General features: G+C 42.6%; 2 protein-coding genes across 4 annotated transcripts; one reads left to right on the top strand and one right to left on the bottom strand.

The window, feature by feature from the left end:
- Positions 1-7,019: 7,019 nt before the first annotated feature.
- Positions 7,020-17,144, top strand: hint3 (histidine triad nucleotide binding protein 3). Of its 3 annotated transcripts, none has more exons than XM_061916279.1 (6): positions 7,020-7,160; positions 8,578-8,695; positions 9,916-9,985; positions 11,889-12,015; positions 13,773-13,859; positions 16,492-17,144. In XM_061916279.1, the coding sequence occupies exons 1-5, from the start codon at positions 7,056-7,058 to the stop codon at positions 13,818-13,820; spliced, it is 468 nt and encodes a 155-aa protein (XP_061772263.1). In that variant the 5' UTR covers positions 7,020-7,055; the 3' UTR covers positions 13,821-13,859; positions 16,492-17,144. The 3 variants fall into 3 exon arrangements, with proteins under 3 accessions (XP_061772263.1, XP_061772262.1, XP_061772260.1); XM_061916278.1 differs by lacking the exon at positions 16,492-17,144 and adding an exon at positions 14,099-15,511; XM_061916276.1 differs by lacking the exon at positions 16,492-17,144 and having other exon boundaries at positions 13,773-15,511.
- si:dkey-29b11.3 (actin-binding Rho-activating protein-like) lies at positions 14,966-17,255 on the bottom strand. The gene is made up of 2 exons (XM_061916275.1): positions 17,112-17,255; positions 14,966-16,955 (listed from the first exon to the last, which is right to left on the bottom strand). The coding sequence occupies exon 2, from the start codon at positions 16,930-16,932 to the stop codon at positions 16,444-16,446; it is 489 nt and encodes a 162-aa protein (XP_061772259.1). The 5' UTR covers positions 16,933-16,955; positions 17,112-17,255; the 3' UTR covers positions 14,966-16,443.
- Between the last annotated feature and the right edge of the window lie 6,223 nt (positions 17,256-23,478).

The raw sequence follows: 23,478 nt of genomic DNA, 5'->3' as shown, positions 1-23,478 counted from the left end.
CCTGCTCCCAGTGCCACCCACACTGGTTTAAATGTAACTTGCAGTAGATATTGGGTTTCACTATGTAAAGCGCTTTGAGTAAATATAATTCACTTCACTTCAGTTCCAAGTGATCCTCTTCCTCAAACTTCTCTGCCATTGCGTCATAGAACTGTTTACGGAGCTCATCACAAGTGTTTTCATCAAGGTTGTTTGCAGTCTCAATATTGGAGTTACTAGGCTGCCTCTCATTTTCAGATTCAACAACACCTTTATTTTTGTTTTGCATCTGCAAATGTATTTACTCCAAGTATACAAAACTGGAACACACAAATCTAAAAAAATGGATATTATTTACAACAAAAACATCAAACGGTGGCAGGTATCCATGCTTCGCTTTCAAGATGAGGCTTGACACGCTGAAGACTGGAAAACTTCCTGTAACCTTTCCTCCTCAACTCCGTAGCTGCCACTACAATCCCCACTGCCAGTAACTGTGGCTTCTTGTTCAGCCTGTTTAGCATCAGCATCCTTTACTGGGCTCACCTCCTCTGGTTTCCTCTTTTTTCTGACAAGGTGGGAGATGTCTGATCCCACTTTAGATGATGATGCGCTGTCAGTAGATTTTAAATGTTGCGGGAGTGGCGAAGGCCGAAGATTGGCCAGAGTTTTCACTGAATGATGCCGATGATGTTGAGCACCACCAAGTGTCTGCTGGATGGCCTGGGAGGATGGCTTTCTTTGGCATATTCTATTTTCTCCTCGATGTCCGGCAGAAGCTGCTTCAGATCCTCCATCTTGGTCTTGTCTACAGCAGCATTTTCTGTGCCCGCTGCAGCATTTATGATCTCCTGCTACATGGCCAGGCGGGTCTCTATCACTTTTATGGAGCTGCTGTAGTGTTGAATAGCACTACAGCCATGAAACAAAGTGTTGTGGCAACATGGTAATGGGTCTCATGGTAATGATGCTGCTGCGCTAAACACTCCTGAAAATCATCGAGAGCCTGAGGATAGTTGCCTGTTTCTGTACTGACTTCTCCAAGTTTTAAGAAGGCCTGGGCTGCCATGAGCTAGTCTTCTTTGCTTTCCTTTCTTAAATAGATGAACTTTGCCAGCTCCAGCATTTCTCAAGCCAATTGCAGATTTCCAACTTCGTCATCTTCCTGTTCATCATTTATCTCTACTCCCTCGTCATCACCATTCCGGCCTGAGTCTAGCGGTGGAGGTATGTGGAGGGGTACGTGGTCTGCGGACCTGCCGTGTAGCGGTGTGCATAAGGACCGGCCTCGAAGCCAGCGGCAGGTGAGTGGATTGCCCAACTGGGATTGGTTATTTAATCACCTGGGATCATTATTAGCAGCAGCCGGGACCGAGACACATGGTTGGAGTTGGAGACAAAAAGAGGACTGAAAAATTGTTGGAAAGCACACCATACTTGTGTATGAAAAATAAAAGACTTGCTCCAACCTGTCTACAGGGCTCTCGAAAGATCTGTCGGCACCAGGAGAACCCTCCCACACTCAGAGACTTCCACAATATGAGTATAGTTTGAGTTTATTTCGAACATGCAAGCATACAACATGATACATCACAATTTCCAGTTTCTCTTTTCAACATGTTCAAAAAGGAGTAGGAAGAAAAAGATCTTATTTAATCTTACCCATTTTCTTTTTCATAACAGTTGCTAAAACTTTTGTTCACTTCTTGTTCTCAATTTATTCACAATATATTCCATAAGTGATCACAATAAAAATAAATAAATAATACTCGGTGAAGTAAGATATATTTCATATGGTGAGATGAGTAAGATTATTTTCAAAATGAACGGATTGATGGATGAAATAATTGGAAAAATAAGTACTCCCACAATAAGCTGCGTAAGAAGGAACTCAAAATAAATGTACATATAAATATGCAGTGCTAAAATCTATTAACAAAGTTAGTAATGAATATGTTTCCTAATTAAAATGCTAATAAAGTTAAAGTGCAGATAAAAATACAGCTTCATTACTTTAGTAATATATTTTGCGCTTAAGGAACCGATGCCAGTGAAGTCTCATTTCATTGCTACAGTGAATTACAGAATTCTCTCATGAATCTGAGTGTCACAATGCCCCCTTTGTCTGTTTGCTCAGACATGTCCCCACTCGCGCTGGGCGCAGCACGCCCACGCAGCGACAAGGCTGGAGGTAATCACCCATCAGCGCACCTGGTCCTAACGAGAGGGGGCGGCATAAAGAGACAGCGAAGCCAGGAGACCTTTGCCAGAATGTAGCCAATCTCTCTTGAGTAAGCATCACGTCTGGCACCTCTCTCTCGTTCCTTGCTGGCCTTCCTTGTGCTCTTCCTCGTTCCTGTCTTGATGTACTTTGTGTCTTCCACAGTGTCCTCCGGGATCATGTCTTGTTTCACGACCTCCTCCTGGATTGTTGCTTGCCTTCCCCGATCCTTGACCACTGTTTGGACAGGGACATCTTTGCCTCTCTCCAGCCCCTGACTGCTTGCCTCGCTGCTGACTACCCCTTCGCCTTCTCCTTTGGATTCGACGAAAGATCCATCCAGCACGCATCACTAACCCCCTCTGGTAAATTCCACATTGTTAATTCAACACATTGTCGGCATTCACTCACTAGTGGTAGCATACACATCCCATACATTCATCAAAGGTTTAAATAAACCTTCAAAAACGCAGTTCTGCCTTGGTGTCGCTTCTTTCCCTTTGCCTAGTACACAACAATAGCACCAGAATTATTCTGTTTGTTTGATATAGTCATTACTGCCACAAGTGGTGGAAAAGTGTATTAAAACTAAGTACTGCTGCGGTCTATACGGACCACACCAAAGAAATATATATATTTTTGGCGGCCCGCTGGAGGGGTGCTCACAGCCCAACTATGGGCTCTGGCCCTATGGTTAAGAAACACTGACCTAGTGCAGTCACAGAATGACAAGAATGTGACTACTGTACTCAAAGCAGATTCTGAAATGCAATACGAGAATTCATATGATAAATATGTACAAGGACTTAATATGGTACAAAAGTCAAACCCACAGCACGCTCGCTCACCCGCGACGACATTCATGTACACAATAAAGGTGTTTTGTCAAAGGGGAACTGCAGCTTTTTTGGAAGCGGTAGAAAATGGATGAATGGACAATAAAAGACGGAGCTTATTGACTACAATGGAATACTGACACAGCTCTTCGGGTAAATCTCTAACATACAAACCCAGTTTCCATATGAGTTGGGAAATTGTGTTAGATGTAAATATAAACGGAATACAATGATTTGCAAATCATTTTCAACCCATATTCAGTTGAATATGCAACAAAGACAACATATTTGAATTGATAAACATTTATTTTTGCAAATGATCATTAACTTTAGAATTTGATGCCAGCAACACGTGACAAAGAAGTTGGGAAAGGTGACAATAAATACTGAAAAAGTTGAGAAATACTCATCAAACACTTATTTGGAACATCCCACAGGTGTGCAGGCTAATTGAGAACAGGTGGGGGCCATGATTGGGTATAAAAGCAGCTTCCATGAAATGCTAAGTAATTCACAAACAAGGATGGGGCGAGGGTTACCAATCTGTAAGCAAATTGTCGAACAGTTTAAGAACAACATTTCTCAACGAGCTATTGCAAGGAATTTAGGGATTTTACCATCTACGGTCTGTAAAATCATCAAAAGGTTCAGAGAATCTGGAGAAATCACTACACGTAAGCGATGATATTACGGACCTTTGATCCCTCAGACGGTACTGCATCAAAAACCGACATCAGTCTCCAAAGGATATCACCACATGGGTTCAGGGAAACTTCATAAAACCACTGTCAGTAACTACAGTTGGTTGCTACATCTGTAAGTGCAAGTTAAAACTCTGCTATGCAAAACAAAACCCATTTGTCAACAACACCAAGGAACGCCGCTGGCTTCTCTTGGCCCGAGCTCATCTAAGATGGACTGATGCAAAGTGGAAAAGTGTTCTGTGGTCTGACGAGTCCACATTTCAAATTATATTTGGAAACTGTGGACGTGATGTCCTCCTGAACAAAGAGGAAAATAACCATCGGGATTGTTATAGGCGCAAAGTTCAAAAGCCAGCATCTGTGATGATATGGGGGTGGATTAGTGCCCAAGGCATGGGTAACGTTGTGTCCTTGGGCAGGACACTTCACCCTTTGCCCCCGGTGCCGCTCACACCGGTGAATGAATGATGAATGAATGATTGGTGGTGGTCGGAGGGGCCGTAGGCGCAAACTGGCAGCCACGCTTCCGTCAGTCTACCCCAGGGCAGCTGTGGCTACAGATGTAGCTTACCACCACCAGGTGTGAATGAATGATGGGTTCCCACTTCTCTGTGAGCGCTTTGAGTATATAACAATAGAAAAGCGCGATATAAATCTAATCCATTATTATTATTAACTTACACATCTGAATGGTCCATACAGGTTTTGGAGCAACATATGTTGTCATCCAAGCAACGTTATCATGGACGCTCCTGCTTATTTCAGCAAGACAATTCCAAGCCATGTGTTACAACAGCGTGGTTTCGTGGTAAAAAAGTGCAGGTACTTTCCTGGCCCGCCTGCAGTCCAGTCCTGTCTCCCATGGAAAATGTGTGGCACATTATGAAGCGTAAAATACGACATCGGAGACCCCGGACTGTTGAAAGACTAAAGCTCTACATAAAACAAGAATGAGAAAGAATTCCACTTTTTAAGCTTCAACAATTAGTTTCCTCTTTTCCCAAACGTTTATTGAGTGTTGTTAAAGGAAAAGGTTATGTAACACAGTGGTGAATATGCCCTTTCCCAACTACTTTGGCACATGTTGCAGCCATGAAATTCTAAGTTAATTATTATTTGCAAAAAAAATTAAAGTTTATGAGTTTGAAAATCAAATATCTTGTCTTTGTAGTGCATTCAACTGAATATGGGTTGAAAAGGATTAACAAATCATTGAATTCCGTTTATATTTACATCTAACACAATTTCCCAACTCATATGGAAACAGGGTTTGTATATGAAGATATACTCCGATGTGAAACTTGGGAAAAACGTCACGGATTCCAAATGGCTCATTTGAAGAAAGTATCCAGCGCCTCCCGCGACTCCGAATGGAATAAGTGGTAGAAAATGGATGGATGGGATGGATGAAAAGTAAAAAAAAAATGTGTTTTCATAATATGTCTTCTTTAAAGGACTGTTTACATATTTGGCAAACTAAATTCCAACATTTAGAGAGGGCACAATTTGATAGGTCAACGTACCAAGTGCTGCCTTTGTTACATCGTAGTAAAAAATATTAGCAGCAATAATGGAAGAGAGCAAAACGAAAATATGTGTTAATACTAATTAGTAATGAAACAGATTTGTTTTGGAGACACACAAAACATTTTTTAAAGTTTACTGATAAGAACACCAGGGGATTAGATGAAAATCCGAGCTGGGCAATCTAATCACCTGCCAGCTGTGTTTCGAAGCCAGGTCCTTGCACACCCCGCTCCTGCAGCAGGCGCGCCGACAACACCCCCCTCCACAATTATATTTTATATACTATACAAGCCGCACCCAATACGTTTTAGAATTGTTTTTTTTTCATGTACGGTATTAGCCGTACCAGCCTATAGGCGCAGCAGATATGTTGTGAGATGAGTTATTTACACAGAACGATTTTGTAAATATTTACTTATGTACATAAGACACCGTTTGGAAAACAAAACACTGCATAACACTTTTAGAGACTATATATATATATATATATATATATATATATATATATATATATATGTATATATTTCTGCTCAGTGGCCCTGTGGTTAGGTTGTGGTTCAAACCCCGGCCGAGTCATACCACCGACTTTAAGACCTCCCTGCATGGCACTTAGCATCAAGAATTGGAATTGGGAGTTAAACTGTCAGAATTATTTGTTGATGAACCCCAAGATGCAGAGAAGGAGGCAGGCATAGAATATGAAAACATGATTGAATTAAAAATAAACAAGAACAAACAAAAAGCACGCACGTGGGCGGAATAACAAACTAAGGGAGCTAGCACTGGAAGCTAGAAAACAAAAAGGAACTTTAGCATGGAAGCTAGAGGATAGCAAACAGAAAAACTGGAAATAACTAATGGCTAACAAGAACAGCTTACCGCTACGATGACCAGGACAAGATGTAGCATGACAGGTCGTGTCTGTGATTCTGAAAAGAATCACAGACACGACAAGAGCAACATATGGCAACGACAAGTCCGAATGACAATACAATGATCCAGCAACTGACACAAGACAAAGCAGGTACAAATAGGAGCGGGCTGATTGGCAACGGGTGTAGCCAGGTGCCAATCAGCCACAGCCGAAGAGGAACACAGCACTCACGGAATAAGACAGGAAGCTGACAAAATAAGAGCACTAGACAGGAACTAAAGACAGGAGATACTAAACACAGAGGAAACAGACAAATGCAGAGGAAAAAACTAAAACATAGACAAACTGTCAGGGGGTGAACCAGGGGATGGGTCAAATGCAGAGGACAACTTTAACTTTAACTTATAACTGTCCAATTGTAGAAATAAGTCTGGCGCCGCGCCCCCCCCCCACCCCCAAAATCAAACAAGACGCTGCCAGAAGGGATGCAAACTACGTGGCGCAAGACTACACGCCAGGCTTAAAGGGTCAAAATAAACTTGGCAAAACACTTCATTGCAAAAATGTTATCTACTTGAAAACAAAATCATCTTTGTATAAAGTCACACCAACATAGCATAACATAACAGCAGCAGAGTTAGTGGTAACACAATCGAATGTAGACCAACAGTGAGTAATTTGATCTAGTGTTGAAAAATATTGACACCATTCCCTAAAAAATATGTAACGGTTTCTGGTTTCATTTTGCAGTTGGAATCTTAACAAAGTCTTCTAGGCAGCTGTGTTTGTTTAGAGGGTTTGGTTTTAACCTCGCACTTATCGCCATCTAGCGGCGACGATGCTCACTTGACAATATGTGCGCTCGATCACTTCTGGGATCGACTCAGCTGGTCTTTGACGACCGACAGTCAACAATGGAGGAAGCCAACATTAGACAGGTTTCCGTGGAAGGATACGACACAAAATGCATTTTTTGCAAGATTGTCAACAACGAAATGGGCACGGAACTCCTCCACTGTGTGAGCAAGCTCTAATATGTCATTAGACACTTACCACGCCTATTTCATCTTTGTCAATCCATATTATGTTTAATCGACGGTCTGTAAGTAATATGACAACCTTGTTATTAAGATCAAACGACCGATATGTTCTGTACAAGATTATTGCTCATTTCCATCTGCAGTCCCTGGCTACCTAAATGAAAGGCCTACTGAAATGAGATTTTCTTATTTAAACGGGGATAGCAGGTCCATTCTATGTGTCATACTTGATCATTTTGCGATATTGCCATATTTTTGCTGAAAGGATTTAGTAGAGAACATCGACGATAAAGTTTGCAACTTTTGGTCGCTAATAAAAAAGCCTTGCCTTTACCGGAAGTAGCAGGCGATGACGTCACCGGTGTGAAGGCTCCTCACATCCTCACATTGTTTATAATGGGAGCCTCCAACAAAAAGAGCTATTCGGACCGAGAAAGTGACAATTTCCCCATTATTTTGAGCGAGGATAAAAGATTTGTGGATGAGGAAATTTAGAGTGAAGGATTAGAAAAAAAATAAAGTTAAAAAAAAAAGGTGATTGCATTGGGAGAGATTCAGATGTTTTTAGACACATTTACTAGGATAATTCTGGGAAATCCCTTATCTTTCTATTGTGTTGCTAGTGTTTTAGTGAGTTAAATAGTACCTGATAGTCGGAGGGGTGTGTCCACGGGTGTGTTGACGCCAGTCTCTGAGAGAAGTCACGAAGCTGTAGCAGGACAGAAGCTCCGCTGATCACCGGTAAGAGGCGTCCTTTTACCACAATTTTCTCACCGAAACCTGCCGGTTGACAAGTGGTCGGGAACCATGTTCGCTTGACCGCTCTGATCCATAGTAAAGCTTCACCTCCGGGAATTTTAAACAAGGAAACACCGTGTGTTTGTTTGGCTAAAGTTTCCCTCCTCCATTTTTCTACTTTGACTTCTCCATTATTAATTGAACAAATTGCAAAAGATTCAGCAACACAGATGTCCAAAATACTGTGAAATTGCACAATGAAAACAGACGACTTTTAGCCGTAAGCGGTGCTGGGCTAATATCTCCCCTCCAACCAATAACGTCACGCGCACGCGTCATCATTATGCGATGTTTTCAACAGGAAACTCCGCGGGAAATTGAAAATTATAATTTAGTAAACTAAACCGGCCGTATTGGCATGTGTTGCACTGTTAATATTTCATCATTGATATATAAACTATCAGACTGCGTGGTCGCTAGTAGTGGGTTTCAGTAGGCCTTTAAGGGATACACAAATAATGCAATAGAATTATAACAACAAACTCATACTATAGCATGTACATGACAAACAAGTATATGACAGATCCCTTGTACTTTTGTGGTTAAAATGTTGTACTGTCATAGCTGCCTTAAACGTAATGTCTATTATTCACCACAGGATGAAGAGATTTCATGTTTTCGAGACATCAAACCTGGAGCTCCGCACCATTACCTGGTGGTTCCTACTAAACATGTTGGCAACTGCAAATCACTCAGCAAACACCATGTGCCTCTAGGTGATGTGGAACTTGACATCTTTGTATACAACATTGTTGTTTGAGTTTGAGTTTATTTTGAACATGCAAGCATACGACATGATACATCACAAAAAAAGCAGTATGAAGAAGCAGAGCTTATTTAATCCTACTCATTTTAGTTTACATACAGTAACAGTTGCTAAAGGGCTTCACGGTGGAAGAGGGGTTAGTGCATCTGCCTCCCAATACGGAGGTCCTGAGTAGTCCTGGGTTCAATCTCGGGCTTGGGATCTTTCTGTGTGGAGTTTGCATGTCCTCCCTGTGAATGCGTGGGTTCCCTCCGGGTACTCCGGCTTCCTCCCACTTCCAAAGACATGCACCTGGGGATAAGTTGATTGGCAACACTAAATTGGCCCTAGTGTGTGAATGTGAGTGTGAATCTTGTCTGTCTTTCTGTGTTGGCCCTGCGATTAAGTGGCGACTTGTCCAGGGTGTACCCCGCCTTCCGCCCGGTTGTAGCTGAGGTAGGCACCAGCGCCCCCCGTGACCCCAAAAGGGAATAAGCAGTAGAAAATGGATGGATGGAACGGTTACTAAAACTTTTGTCCACTTCCCGTTCTCAATTCATTCACAATATAATCCATAAGTAATCACAATAAAAATGAATAAATAATACTGGGTGAAGTAAGTTACATTTCATATAGTGAGATGCGTAAGATTATTATATATGAAAATGAATAGATGGATGAAATTAATTCAGAATGTTTATTATGGCTCTTCTTCTTTGTACCTTGAAGTGGATCCTAATGGTACATTGTTTGATTTATTTTGCTTAATCCATTCCATAATTGAATTCCACATACTGATATACTGAAGGCCTTAAGTGTTGTACATGCATACAAATGTTTTAAATAAATAAATAAATGGGTTGTACTTGTATAGCGCTTTTCTACCTTCAAGGTACTCAAAGCGCTTTGACATTACTTACACATTTACCCATTCACACACACATTCACACACTGATGGAGGGAGCTGCCATGCAAGGCGCCAACCAGCACCCATCAGGAGCAAGGGTGAAGTGTCTTGCTCAGGACACAACGGACGTGACGAGGTTGGTACTAGGTGGGATTTGAACCAGGGACCCTCGGGTTGCGCACGGCCACTCTCCCACTGCGCCACGCCGTCGTTTTAAATTACATTTTCACATACATGTGTTTCCAAAGCTGCAAATCATGAGACTTATTTGTTGTGATATGCAGTAAGACGCATGGTGGAGTTGGGAAAGGAGACCCTGCAGAAGAACAATGTGACAGATCTCAGTGACGTCAGGTGAGCTAAGTTATCATCTATTCCGGTGTTTTTCAACCACTTTTTAAATACAGTCTGGTGTACCGTGGGAGATTATGTAATTTCACCTAATTGGGTTAAAAATATGTTTTGCAAACCAGTAATTATAATCCGCAAATGTGCAGTTGATGAGTGTCTGCGCTGTCTAGAGCTTGGCAGAGTAACCGTGTTATACTCTTCCATATCAGTAGGTGGCAGCAGGGAGCTACAGTAATTGCTTTGTAGATGTTTGTCGTGATCACAATATGCAGACAACAGTGAGAGGCAGCGTGTAGGTTAAAAGGTATCTAATGCTTAAACCAAAAATAAACAAAAGACGAGTGCCACTAAGAAAAGCCATCAAAGCTTAGGGATGGCAATGCAAAATGAAGCTAAAACTGAACTGGTCTCAAAGTAAACAAAAACAGGATGCTGGACGACAGCAAAGACTTACAGTGTGCGGAGCAGACGGCGTCCACAAAGTACATTACATGACAATCAACAATGTCCCCACAAAGAAGAATAGTGTCCGCACAATTTAAATAGTCTTGATTGCGAAAACAAAGCAGGTGCGGGAAATAGCGTTCAAGGAAGATGGGAAACTGCTACAGGAAAATACCAACAAAACAGGAAAAGCCACCAAAATAGGAGCGCAAGACAATAACTAAAACACTACACACAGGAAAACACCAACAACTTCAAAATAAGGTACGGCATGATGTGACAGGTCGTGACAGCACACCTACTTTGAGACAAGAGCTATAGTGATGCTTGGTTGGTTATGGTTAGAAGTCATATCCAACAATTGCGAGAACGACTTTTTGTTGTCAATATCGGCTGCTGAGTTTCATTTTTTTTATGTTTTCTGTTGGTGGTGCGCCTGTATGATTTTTTCAATGATAAAAATGTGCCTTGGTTTAGAAAAGGTTGAAAAACACTGATCTACCCTACGTTTTTTTGTAAAAACATTGTACGTAGTTAATAATATTAACTTAATACAGCACAAGGAAAAGTAAATAATTCAACTCACCATAACTAAAAAAAAAAGAACTGATTTGTTTTGGTGTCTGCTGGTGTTTTTTTCTTTATTGATCTTCCTTTTTTTCTTAATATTAATTCAAAAACTTTTCAATATTAATTAATGTCTTGCGTCTGGATCATTCACACCATCACAACACCGCAGCTCCACCCAGAGCGCACCTTCGGCGTTCTAAAAGTAGTGTATTTTTTCGAGCTTGCGCTTCAATATAGCCTAGAAACAGATCTTGAGTACCAAACATATTATATTTGTGTGCTGCATGTACACAACATGACAAAACGCCACAGGTTGGACCTTATGATGCCATAACAGTGGAAGGAAATGAATGTATCAGTGGTGAAAGCAAGTTTGCAATCAAAACCCCCATTTAAAGAAGGCGGTTTGCTCCACTTTTGCATTTACTGCACGGCCACTAGAGGGCCCCCAAATGCTGTAGCGTCAGTTGTCTCACTCTTACTGATAAGCCTGAGAATAACTAATAACATTGTCGCCAATCATTCACCAGCAAGCTATTTTAAAATTTTCAACATTAACAATACTTTTCTGCTTCTCTTTATACTTTGTTTTGTTAAAAACGAGTCACTGCTTTTGCTACATCAGCCGCAGTTATTGTGTTTTTGTCATTACGAATACTATAGATGGTAGATTTCATCGTCATTCTCATGTTTAGCTACGATTTCCTTATTTTTTCCCAACAATAATAAGGTGAAGTTTCTTAATAGCGTTATCACTTTCACTTTCTTGGGAGTCATGCTAGTGTAGAAGATTGTGAACTGAAGAAAGAATGACAGCCTTTGTGATAAAGGTTGTAAAATGTTGATTACATGTTGTCATTAGGCCGATAAATCCCATGTTTTTTGTCCGCAGGTTTGGTTTCCATTGGCCCCCATTCTGTTCTGTCACACATCTACATCTTCATGTTCTGGCACCTGTAAGCCAGATGGGCTTCATATCTCGCCAAATCTACAGACTAAATTCCTATTGGTTTATTACAGTAAGTTATTCCCTGCACTAATATGTAATAGTACATTAACGCTGATCTAATTTCCTTTTAAAAAATGATTTCAGAAGAGCTCTAATTGCCACACAGTATTCACAGTGCCACTAAATCTGTGTTTAAACGTTATTATTACTAGGGCTGTCAAAGTTAAAGGTCTACTTAAATGAGATTTTCTTATTTAAACGGGGATAGCAGGTCCATTCTATGTGTCATACTTGATAATTTCGCGATATTGCCATATTTTTGCTGAAAGGATTTAGTAGGGAACATCTACGATAAAGTTCGCAACTTTTGCTTGCTAACAGAAAAGCCCTGCCTCTACCGGAATTCGCAGACGATGACGTCACATGTTGATGGCTCCTCACATCTTCACATTGTTTTTAATTGGAGCCTCCAACAAAAACAGCTATTCGGACCGAGAAAACGACAATTTCCCCATTAATTGGAGCGAGGATGAAAGATTTGTGTTTGAGGATATTGATAGCGACGGACTAGAAAAAAAATAATAATAAATGAAAAAAAACAAGTTAAAAAATAAAAAACGTGATTGCATTGGGACGGATTCAGATGTTTTTGGACACATTTACTCGGATAATTCTGGGAAATCCCTTATCTTTCTATTTTGTTGCTAGTGTTTTAGTGAGTTTGACAGTACCTGATAGTCGGAGGTGTGTGTCCACGGGTGGTTTGACGCGCAGTGTCTCAGGGAAGTCGACCGCAGCTTTATGGACGGCACAAGCTCAGCTAATCCCCGGTATGAAGCGACTTTTTACCACAATTTTCTCACTGAAACCTGCTGGTTGACATTCGGTTGGGATCCATGTTTGCTGTGATCCATAGTAAAGTTTCACCTCCGTGAATTTTAAACAAGGAATTACCGTGTTTGTGTGGCTAAAGGTAAAGCTTCCCAACTCCATCTTTCTACTTTGACTTCTCAAATATTAATTGAACAAATTGCAAAGGATTCAGAAACACAGATATCCAAAATACTGTGTAATTATACGGTTAAAGCAGACGACTTTTAGCTGTGTGTGTGCGCAGCGCTCATATTTCCTAACAGCCCGTGACGTCAAGCGTACACGTCATCATTACGCGACGTTTTCAAGAAAAAACTCCCGGGAAATTTAAAATTGCAATTTATTAAACTAAAAAGGCCGTATTGGCATGTGTTGCAATGTTAATATTTCATCATTGATATATAATCTATCAGACTGTGTGGTGGGTAGTAGTGGGTTTCAGTATGCCTTTAAAGTGTTAACTCGTGATTAATCACAAAACATGAATGCATAGTCATGTATTAACACAGATTAATTACGACATTTATTTTGACCACACATGCTTTTGCGGATGGTTAGGGAGAGCAGGTTGCTTTTCAGTCAAGTTCACATGAATAGGTAGTTAAGTTACTGAATGGTTCATATAATTTACTGGACATGTGATCGATTATTTGTCATTGATCAATCAAGTTTAAGATTTGTATTTGTAATCCTCTTCCATGTTGTTTAGGACTACAGAACGCCTTGGGATAAGTTTTGAACTAATTAATTACGTGAATTTAAGTAAAACATTGTAAAAAATGTTTTTTGCATTTGTGTTAAAATATAACTGGTATTTTTTTTAAAGTTAATCTAAATTATTTACGCAAGTAAATTTACTGTGATCAATTAACATGCAAAAGGTCGATTAATCTGGTTGAAAATGGAACCTTTTGACAGCACTAATTACTAGTATACATGGTTAATGTTTTACAGGCTGACCAACTGATAGAGCTTCTCAATTCCAAACAGGAAACCAACTGATTACGTATGCTGCATCCAATTTTGCATCGACAGTTTGAGGTGACTCAGAGATCTGTGGTTCCATTCCAAATATCACATTTGATGCTGCAGATGATTTTAATGGTAACAAATAATCATAAATTACTTATGTAAATATTTCCATATCTACCAACAAGCATGATTACATTTGAAGTTGGAATTAACTTTAAAACAGGTATGAAAATGTTGATATTCGATGAAAGTACTGTTGTACTGAAGGAAAGATGCTTGAATCAATGACACTTTATCATGACTTGCAGGAACATACAAGGACTACCTCAGCTATGTCGCATCATTACTGCTGAGGTATTTAGTAACGTTGGAAACAAGAGTTGCAGCGTCAAGTAGCATCTGCATGAACTATTAATAAGTCTGCTTTTAAGTGATAACACGAAAGTAATCCTGACACTGAAAATTAAGTATGCCAAAGGATCCGTGCAAGTATTCGTTTAGCTTGGTAATATATCTGGATGTGACATTTGATTATACTGACAAAGTGATTGGTTGTGTTGTGTTGTGTTAATGGAATGTAAAGACAGGGATAATACAGTCATCTCTCGCCACATCGCGCGTCAAACATTTTAACTTCACCACATCGCTAATTTTTATTTTGTATTTTAAAGCACTTACTTTTGTCCTAAATTAAGCATTTTCAAGCATACAATGTATTGTCCTCAATAGGAGACCAAACCAAGCTGTTCAGTTATGTGGCCACTAATTGGCTCACCCCCAGGCAGCAATACACAATTGGATTAAAATAGTGTAAAGGTGGTCTAGAGGGCTCTCATAATGTTGAAAACAATATTTAAAAGATATTTAGAACTGTTTTTATGTTTTATTAATGGACATCTTTGATTCATATGAATTGATTCCTACTTTGCGGAAATTCGTTGTAATGGCAGTCATGTCCGGAAACATTTATCACCGATAAACAAGAGACGACTGTACTCTCTAATCCAGTGGTTCTCAACATTTTTTCAGTGATGTACCACTTGTGTACATGTATTTAATTCAAGTACCCCCTAATCAGAGCAAAGCATTTTTGGTTGAAAAAAAGAGATAAAGAAGTAAAATACAGCACTATGTCATCAGTTTCTGATTTATTAAATTGTATAACAGTGCAAAATATTGCTCATTTGTAGTGGTCTTTCTTGAACTATTTGGGAAAAAAGATATAAAAATAAATAAAAACTTGTTGAAAAATAAACAAGTGATTCAATTATAAATAAAGATTTCTACACATAGAAGTAATCATCAACTTAAAGGGCCCTCTTTGGGGATTGTAATAGAGATCCATCTGGATTCATGAACTTAATTCTAAACATTTCTTCACAAAAAAAGAAATCTTTAACATCAATATTTATGGAACATGTCCACAAATAATCCAGCTGTCAACACTGAATATTGCATTTCTTTTCACAGTTTATGAATTTACATTCATATTTTATTGAAGTACTATTCAAAAAATATATTTATAAAATATTTTTTAATTGTTGCTATTTTTACAATATTTTTTTTAAATCTCACGTACCCCTTGGCATACCTTCAAGTACCCCCAGGGATACGCGTACCCCCATTTGAGAACCACTGCTCTATGTGTCAATGTATGCACTTTAAGAAACATTAATATAAGGTTTCTTTTTTGTAATTAAATATTAAACACACTCTTTCTATTTGTCATTCCTTAATTGCCTGTGGTCACAATCATGAAAAAAACACAGCATTAATATGCTTTGCTTTATTTATTCAGTCATATTGTGGATGTGTATCAATCAAACCCGTAGTGCAGATATTGTGTTGTTATAAAGCATCTTTAAAAATGTGTTTTTTAAGTAAGTTGTATGAAGTCTATCCTACAGCACCATTTTTGCAACTTTATATAAAATAAAATGTTTACTCAACCACATCATTGCCAAAACATAAGGAACACATGCATGGCAAATAACAATTGGCTCTTCACTGCTTCCACAATATATAAAGCAGGGTTGGTATCGTCCAATGCAGTGGTCCCCAACATTTTTTGCACCACGGACCGGTTTAGTGTTGGCATTATTTTCAGGGACCGGCTTTCCACTTGTGCCAGATAAATACAGCAAAAATAAGTGCATGAAAAATACAACTCACTTTTAACGTTGAATTGGTGGGAGCCCTGGGCTTGTTTCTTTGCAAAGAAATGTAGATGGAAATCAGCCTTTGGCTACAATCTGTCACATGTATAAGTTATATGTTCATTAATGTGCATTGTATCATGTCACAAAGCTATAAAAAAATATTACAAATGGCAACTTACTATGAGGAGTGTTATTGTACATCTATAAACAAGCTTATTGGTGTGTCTAGTGGGACAGGTGAGAGTTAAGTCAGGTAAAATGCAGTCATTTATAAATGATTTAAAGTTTCTCTGTGGCCTGGTAGTAAATGTGTCACGGACCGGTACCGGTCTCCGGACCGGTGGTTGGGTACCACTGGTCTCATATACATCAATATTTTGCGTTGCATTATATGTTATGTTGCTTTGCTGAATAAAATTTTAGCATATGCTACCTTAAATGACATTACCCAATCCAGCCTATACATGTGGTTACAACAAATCGTACATTGTTGATCATTGCAAAAGAGTAATCACAGCATCATCATCCTTCCCTTGCCACAGCATTTCACCCTCAAAGTCAACCAGCTTCTGCTTTCGGGCTCGTAGAAGAATCCCCACCAGTTTGTTGGAGATAGTCACGTAATGCTCAAACAGCTTGCCAAATTTTACAGTGATCACTCTGCCACGTATGTCTTTGTATCTCTGCTCCCCAATCTTTTTTATAACTTCACACAGCTCCTCAACCTCCCTGCTGATGTGTGTGTGAGCATCCTCCCCGCGCCGTGCAGTCAACGAGCCTTGCAGGGGCCTCCCGTAGTCGTCCTGTCCCCTCTGAGGGACCACTGCCATGGATCTGCTGTCGTGACTGAAGGGGTTATGCTTCTGGTGCTCCTGGTGATTATCAGACCACTTCTGCCAGTTGTCCTTCAGGCCTTTTACAGACACAATGGACACTGCTGTGTCATCAGTGAACCGAGCAGGAGAATTATCATCATCGTCCATGATGTTGGTGCTGTGTCTTTTTACTTTCCAAATACGGGAAGAACAAAACAAAACTTTTAGTTAATAAAAAAAAAAACTTGAAAAGAACATGGAATCAGTTTGCATGGAAAATCACATTTAAGCAGTGCTCTCTTTGGCCATAAGTATGCAAAAAAGTAAACAAATTAGATCAAACTTACATGTCAAACTGTAATGGTCACGCCCAATAAAGGATCACTTCAGCCAAGTGCATAGTGTCTCCTGGTATTAACACCAGCTCCACAGAAGAGCAGCATTGCTGACAATAGCAGGAGTGCAAATACTTTCCTGTGCACAAGGCAAAACCGCTGTGATGGACACCTCGTTAAACCAACGAGTGCTTTTGAAGGGATACAGCTAGCCAATCAGATTCTAGTGTGGGCGGGCCAGACAAAGCGTCTGTTGAAGTAAAGCAGATTACAACCTGAGGAGAGTTGATCTTGTCACGCAAGTAAAGGGTGGTCAAAATACCTTTATGGTTATAAATAAGTTGTTGAAATATTAGACAAACATTATGAGTCACTCAACAACGACACGTTCACCGTTGTGACTAAAATAATTCAGCATTATCCACCTGATCAAATACAAATTAACTGTTTATATCCTATCATACACATTTCTAAAAAATATTTATGTATATGTTTTAATAACTCCTCTCTGAGCTGCAACCTTACCGTGGTAGAGGAGTTTGCGTGTCCCAATGATCCTAGGAGCTATGTTGTCCGGGGGCATAAAGCCCCCTGGTAGGGTCTCCCAAGGCAAACAGGTTCTAGGTGAGGGATCAGACAAAGAGCAGCTCGAAGACCTTTATGAAGAAGAAACATCATGGACCCAGATTTCCCTCGCCCGGACGCGGGTCACCGGGGCCCCCCTCTGGAGCCAGGCCCGGAGGTGGGGCACGATGGCGAGCGCCTGGTGGCCGGGCCTGTTCCCATGGGGCCCGGCCGGGCACAGCCCGAAGAGGCAACGTGGGTCACCCCTCCAATGGGCTCACCACCCATAGCAGGGGCCATAGAGGTCGGGTGCAATGTGAGCTGGGCGACAGCCGAAGGCAGGGCACTTGGCGGTCCGATCCTCGGCTACAGAAGCTAGCTCTTGGGACGTGGAACATCACGTCACTGGGGGGGAAAGAGCCTGAGCTAGTGCGCGAAGTCGAGAAATTCCGGCTGGATATAGTCGGACTCACTTCGACGCACAGCAAGGGCTCTGGAACCACTTCTCTCGAGAGGGATTGGACCCTCTTCCACTCTGGCGTTGCCGGCAGTGAGAGGCGACGGGCTGGGGTGGCAATTCTTGTTGCCCCCCGGCTCAAAGCCTGTACGTTGGAGTTCAACCCGGTGGACGAAAGGGTAGCCTCCCTCCGCCTTCGGGTGGGGGGACGGGTCCTGACTGTTGTTTGTGCTTATGCACCAAACAGCAGTTCAGAGTACCCACCCTTTTTGGGAACGCTCGAGGGAGTACTCGAAAGTGCTCCCCCGGGTGATTCCCTTGTCCTACTGGGAGACTTCAACGCTCACGTTGGCAACGACAGTGAAACCTGGAGAGGCGTGATTGGGAAGAATGGCCGCCCGGATCTGAACCCGAGTGGTGTTTTGTTATTGGACTTTTGTGCTCGTCACGGATTGTCCATAACAAACACCATGTTCAAGCATAAGGGTGTCCATATGTGCACTTGGCACCAGGACACCCTAGGCCGCGGTTCCATGATCGACTTTGTAGTTGTGTCATCGGATTTGCGGCCTCATGTTATGGACACTCGGGTGAAGAGAGGGGCGGAGCTTTCTACCGATCACCACCTGGTGGTGAGTTGGCTGCGATGGTGGGGGAGGATGCCGGACAGACCTGGGAGGCCCAAACGCATTGTGAGGGTCTGCTGGGAACGTCTGGCAGAGTCTCCTGTCAGACAACGTTTCAATTCCCACCTCCGGAAGAACTTTGAACATGTCACGAGGGAGGTGCTGGACATTGAGTCCGAGTGGACCATGTTCCGCACCTCTATTGTCGAGGCGGCAGATCGGAGCTGTGGCCGCAAGGTAGTTGGTGCCTGTCGGGGTGGCAATCCTAAAACCCCTTGGTGGACACCAGCGGTGAGGGATGCCGTCAAGCTGAAGAAGGAGTCCTATCGGGTCCTTTTGGCTCATAGGACTCCGGAGGCAGTGGACAGGTACCGACAGGCCAAGCGGTGTGCAGCTTCAGCGGTCGCGGAGGCAAAAACTCGGACATGGGAAGAGTTCGGGGAAGCCATGGAAAACGACTTCCGGACGGCTTCGAAGCGATTCTGGACCACCGTCCGCCGCCTCAGGAAGGGGAAACAGTGCACTATCAACACCGTGTATGGTGCGGATGGTGTTCTGCTGACCTCGACTGCGGATGTTGTGGATAGGTGGAAGGAATACTTCGAAGACCTCCTCAATCCCACCAACACGTCTTCCTATGAGGAAGCAGTGCCTGGGGAGTCTGTGGTGGACTCACCTATTTCTGGGGCTGAGGTCGCTGAGGTAGTTAAAAAGCTCCTCGGTGGCAAGGCCCCAGGGGTGGACGAGATCCGCCCGGAGTTCCTTAAGGCTCTGGATGCTGTGGGGCTGTCTTGGTTGACAAGACTTTGTAGCATCGCGTGGACATCGGGGGCGGTACCTCTGGATTGGCAGACCGGGGTGGTGGTTCCTCTCTTTAAGAAGGGGGACCGGAGGGTGTGTTCCAACTATCGTGGGATCACACTCCTCAGCCTTCCCGGTAAGGTTTATTCAGGTGTACTGGAGAGGAGGCTACGTCGGATAGTCGAACCTCGGATTCAGGAGGAACAGTGTGGTTTTCGTCCTGGTCGTGGAACTGTGGACCAGCTCTATACTCTCGGCAGGGTTCTTGAGGGTGCATGGGAGTTTGCCCAACCAGTCTACATGTGCTTTGTGGACTTGGAGAAGGCATTCGACCGTGTCCCTCGGGAAGTCCTGTGGGGAGTGCTCAGAGAGTATGGGGTATCGGACTGTCTTATTGTGGCGGTCCGTTCCCTGTACGATCAGTGCCAGAGCTTGGTCCGCATTGCCGGCAGTAAGTCGAACACATTTCCAGTGAGGGTTGGACTCCGCCAAGGCTGTCCTTTGTCACCGATTCTGTTCATAACTTTTATGGACAGAATTTCTAGGCGCAGTCAAGGCGTTGAGGGGTTCCGGTTTGGTAACCGCAGGATTAGGTCTCTGCTTTTTGCAGATGATGTGGTCCTGATGGCTTCATCTGACCGGGATCTTCAGCTCTCGCTGGATCGGTTCGCAGCCGAGTGTGAAGCGACCGGAATGAGAATCAGCACCTCCAAGTCCGAGTCCATGGTTCTCGCCCGGAAAAGGGTGGAGTGCCATCTCCGGGTTGGGGAGGAGACCCTGCCCCAAGTGGAGGAGTTCAAGTACCTAGGAGTCTTGTTCACGAGTGAGGGAAGAGTGGATCGTGAGATCGACAGGCGGATCGGTGCGGCGTCTTCAGTAATGCGGACGTTGTACCGGTCCGTTGTGGTGAAGAAGGAGCTGAGCCGGAAGGCAAAGCTCTCAATTTACCGGTCGATCTACGTTCCCATCCTCACCTATGGTCATGAGCTTTGGGTCATGACCGAAAGGATAAGATCACGGGTACAAGCGGCCGAAATGAGTTTCCTCCGCCGTGTGGCGGGGCTCTCCCTTAGAGATAGGGTGAGAAGCTCTGCCATCCGGGAGGAACTCAAAGTAAAGCCGCTGCTCCTTCACATCGAGAGGAGCCAGATGAGGTGGTTCGGGCATCTGGTCAGGATGCCACCCGAACGCCTCCCTAGGGAGGTGTTTAGGGCACGTCCAACCGGTAGGAGGCCACGGGGAAGACCCAGGACACGTTGGGAAGACTATGTCTCCCGGCTGGCCTGGGAACGCCTCGGGATCCCCCGGGAAGAGCTAGACGAAGTGGCTGGGGAGAGGGAAGTCTGGGTTTCCCTGCTTAGGCTGTTGCCCCCGCGACCCGACCTCGGATAAGCGGAAGATGATGGATGGATGATGGATGGATGTTTTAATAATCAAATTTAGGTATGAAGAGAATATCCATCCATCCATCTTATTCCGCGTATCCGAGGTCAGGTCGCGGGGGCAGCAGCCTAAGCAGAGAAGCCAAGACTTCCCTCTCCCCAGCCTCTTAGTCCAGCTTTTCTCTGGAAATCCCAAAGCGTTCCCAGGCCAGCCGGGAGACAGTCTTCCTAACGTGTCCTGGATCTTCCCCGTGGACTCCTACCGGTCGGACTTGCCCTAAACACCTCCATAGGGAGACGTTCGGGTGGCATCCTGGCCAGATGTCCGAACCACCTCATCTGACTCCTCTCGATGTGGAGGAGCAGCGGCTTTACGGCTTCTCATCCTATCTCTAAGGGAAGCACCGCCACCCAGCGGAGAAAGCTAATTTCGTCCGTTTGTACCCGCGATCTTGTCTTTTTGGTCATAACCCAAAGCCCATGACCGTAGGTGAGGATGGGAACGTTTATCGACCGGTAAATTGAGAGCTTTGCCTTCCGGCTCAGCTCCTTCTTCACCACAACGGATCGATACAGCATCCGCATTATGAAGACACCGCACCGATCCGCCTGTCGATCTCACGATCCACTCTTCCCTCACTCGTGAACAAGACTCTGAGGTACTTGAACTCCTCCACTTGGGGCAGGGTCTTCTCCCCAACCCGGAGATAGCACTCCACCCTTTTCCGGGCGAGAACCATGGACACGGACTTGGAAGTGCTGATTCCCATCCCAGTCGCTTCACACTCAGCTGAATATTTGTATTTATTTTTATTTTCTAAACCTGTTTTTATTTTTATTAACCATTATTTATAAACTGCAATGATAATAATAATAATCAAAATAAGTACAAAAACAGTAAAAATCAGTGCCAGGGGATTGTAAACTCAATAAAGTAACTAAAATATAATGCAATATATATATATACACACACAGTGGGGCAAAAAAGTATTTAGTCAGCCACCGATTGTGCAAGTTCTCCCACTTAAAATGATGACAGAGGTCTGTAATTTTCATCATAGGTACACTTCAACTGTGAGAGACAGAATGTGAAAATCCAGGAATTCACATTGTAGGAATTTTAAAGAATTTATTTGTAAATTATGGTGGAAAATAACTATTTGGTCACCTCAAACAAGGAAGATTTCTGGTTCTCACAGACCTGTAACTTCTTTAGGAAGCTCTTCTGTCCTCCACTCGTTACCTGTATTAATGGTACCTGTTTGAACTTGTTATTCGTATAAAAGACACCTGTCCACAGCCACAAACAGTCGGACTCCAAACCCCACTATGGCCAAGACCAAAGAGCTGTTGAAGGACACCAGGAAAATAATTGTAGACCTGTACCAGACTGGGAAGAGTGGATCTACAATAGGCAAGCGGCTTGGTGTGAAAAAATCTACTGTGGGAGCAATTATCAGAAAATGGAAGACACACAAGACCACTGATAATCTCCCTCGATCTGGGGCTCCACGCAAGATCTCATCCCGTGGGGTCAAAATGATCATGAGAACGTTGAGCAAAAATCCCAGAACCACACGGGGGGGGGGGGGGGGGGGGGGGGGGGGGGGGGGGGGGGCTGGTGAATGACCTGCAGAGAGCTGGGTCCAAAGTAACAAAGGTTACCATCAGTAACACAATACGCCGACAGGGAATCAAATCCTGCAGTATCAGATGTGTCCCCCTGCTTAAGCCAAAGCATGTCCAGGCCCGTCTGAAGTTTGCCAGAGAGCACATGGAAGAATGTCATGTGGTCAGATGAAACCAAAATAGAACTTTTTGGTATAAACTCAACTCGTCGTGTTTGGAGGATGAAGAATACTGAGTTGCATCCCAAGAACACCATACCTACTGTGAAGCATGGGGGTGGAAACATCATGCTTTGGAGCTGTTTTTCTGCTAAGGGGACAGGACGATTGATCCGTGTTAAGGAAAGAATGAATGGGGCCATGTATCGTGAAATTTTGAGCCAAAACCTCCTTCCATCAGTGAGAGCTTTGAATGGTTGACCAAATACTTAGTTTCCACCATAATTTACAAATAAATTATTTAAAATTCCTACAATGTGAATTCCTGGATTTTTTCCCCGCATTCTGTCTTTCACAGTTGAAGTGTACCTATGATGAAAATTACAGACCTTTGTCATTATTTTAAGTGGGAGAACTTGCACAATTGGTGGCTGACTAAATACTTTTTTGCCCCACTGTGTGTGTGTGTGTGTGTATATATATATATATATATATATATATATATATATATATATATATATATATATATATATATAATGAAGTACAAAGCCATAGACTCACACAAGTATAGTAAATAATTTAAATTTGGAACATAGCATCATCGTTTTTCACAGCGTTTTGGTTGTAAGATGTGTTAACGAGTTCTAATTATTTTTTTAAAGGCACAAAAAACAGGTCGGGTATTGAGAAACTTATATTTATGAATATACAATTCAGCCATTAGTATAATGAGGCTGCAAAGGTAAAATTCATTTTCAATTT

This window comes from Nerophis ophidion, linkage group LG11, assembly GCF_033978795.1.
Source record: "Nerophis ophidion isolate RoL-2023_Sa linkage group LG11, RoL_Noph_v1.0, whole genome shotgun sequence".
NCBI lineage: Eukaryota > Metazoa > Chordata > Actinopteri > Syngnathiformes > Syngnathidae > Nerophis > Nerophis ophidion.
Note: the sequence above shows the minus strand (reverse complement) of the source record. Positions and strands in the feature narration are given on the sequence as shown.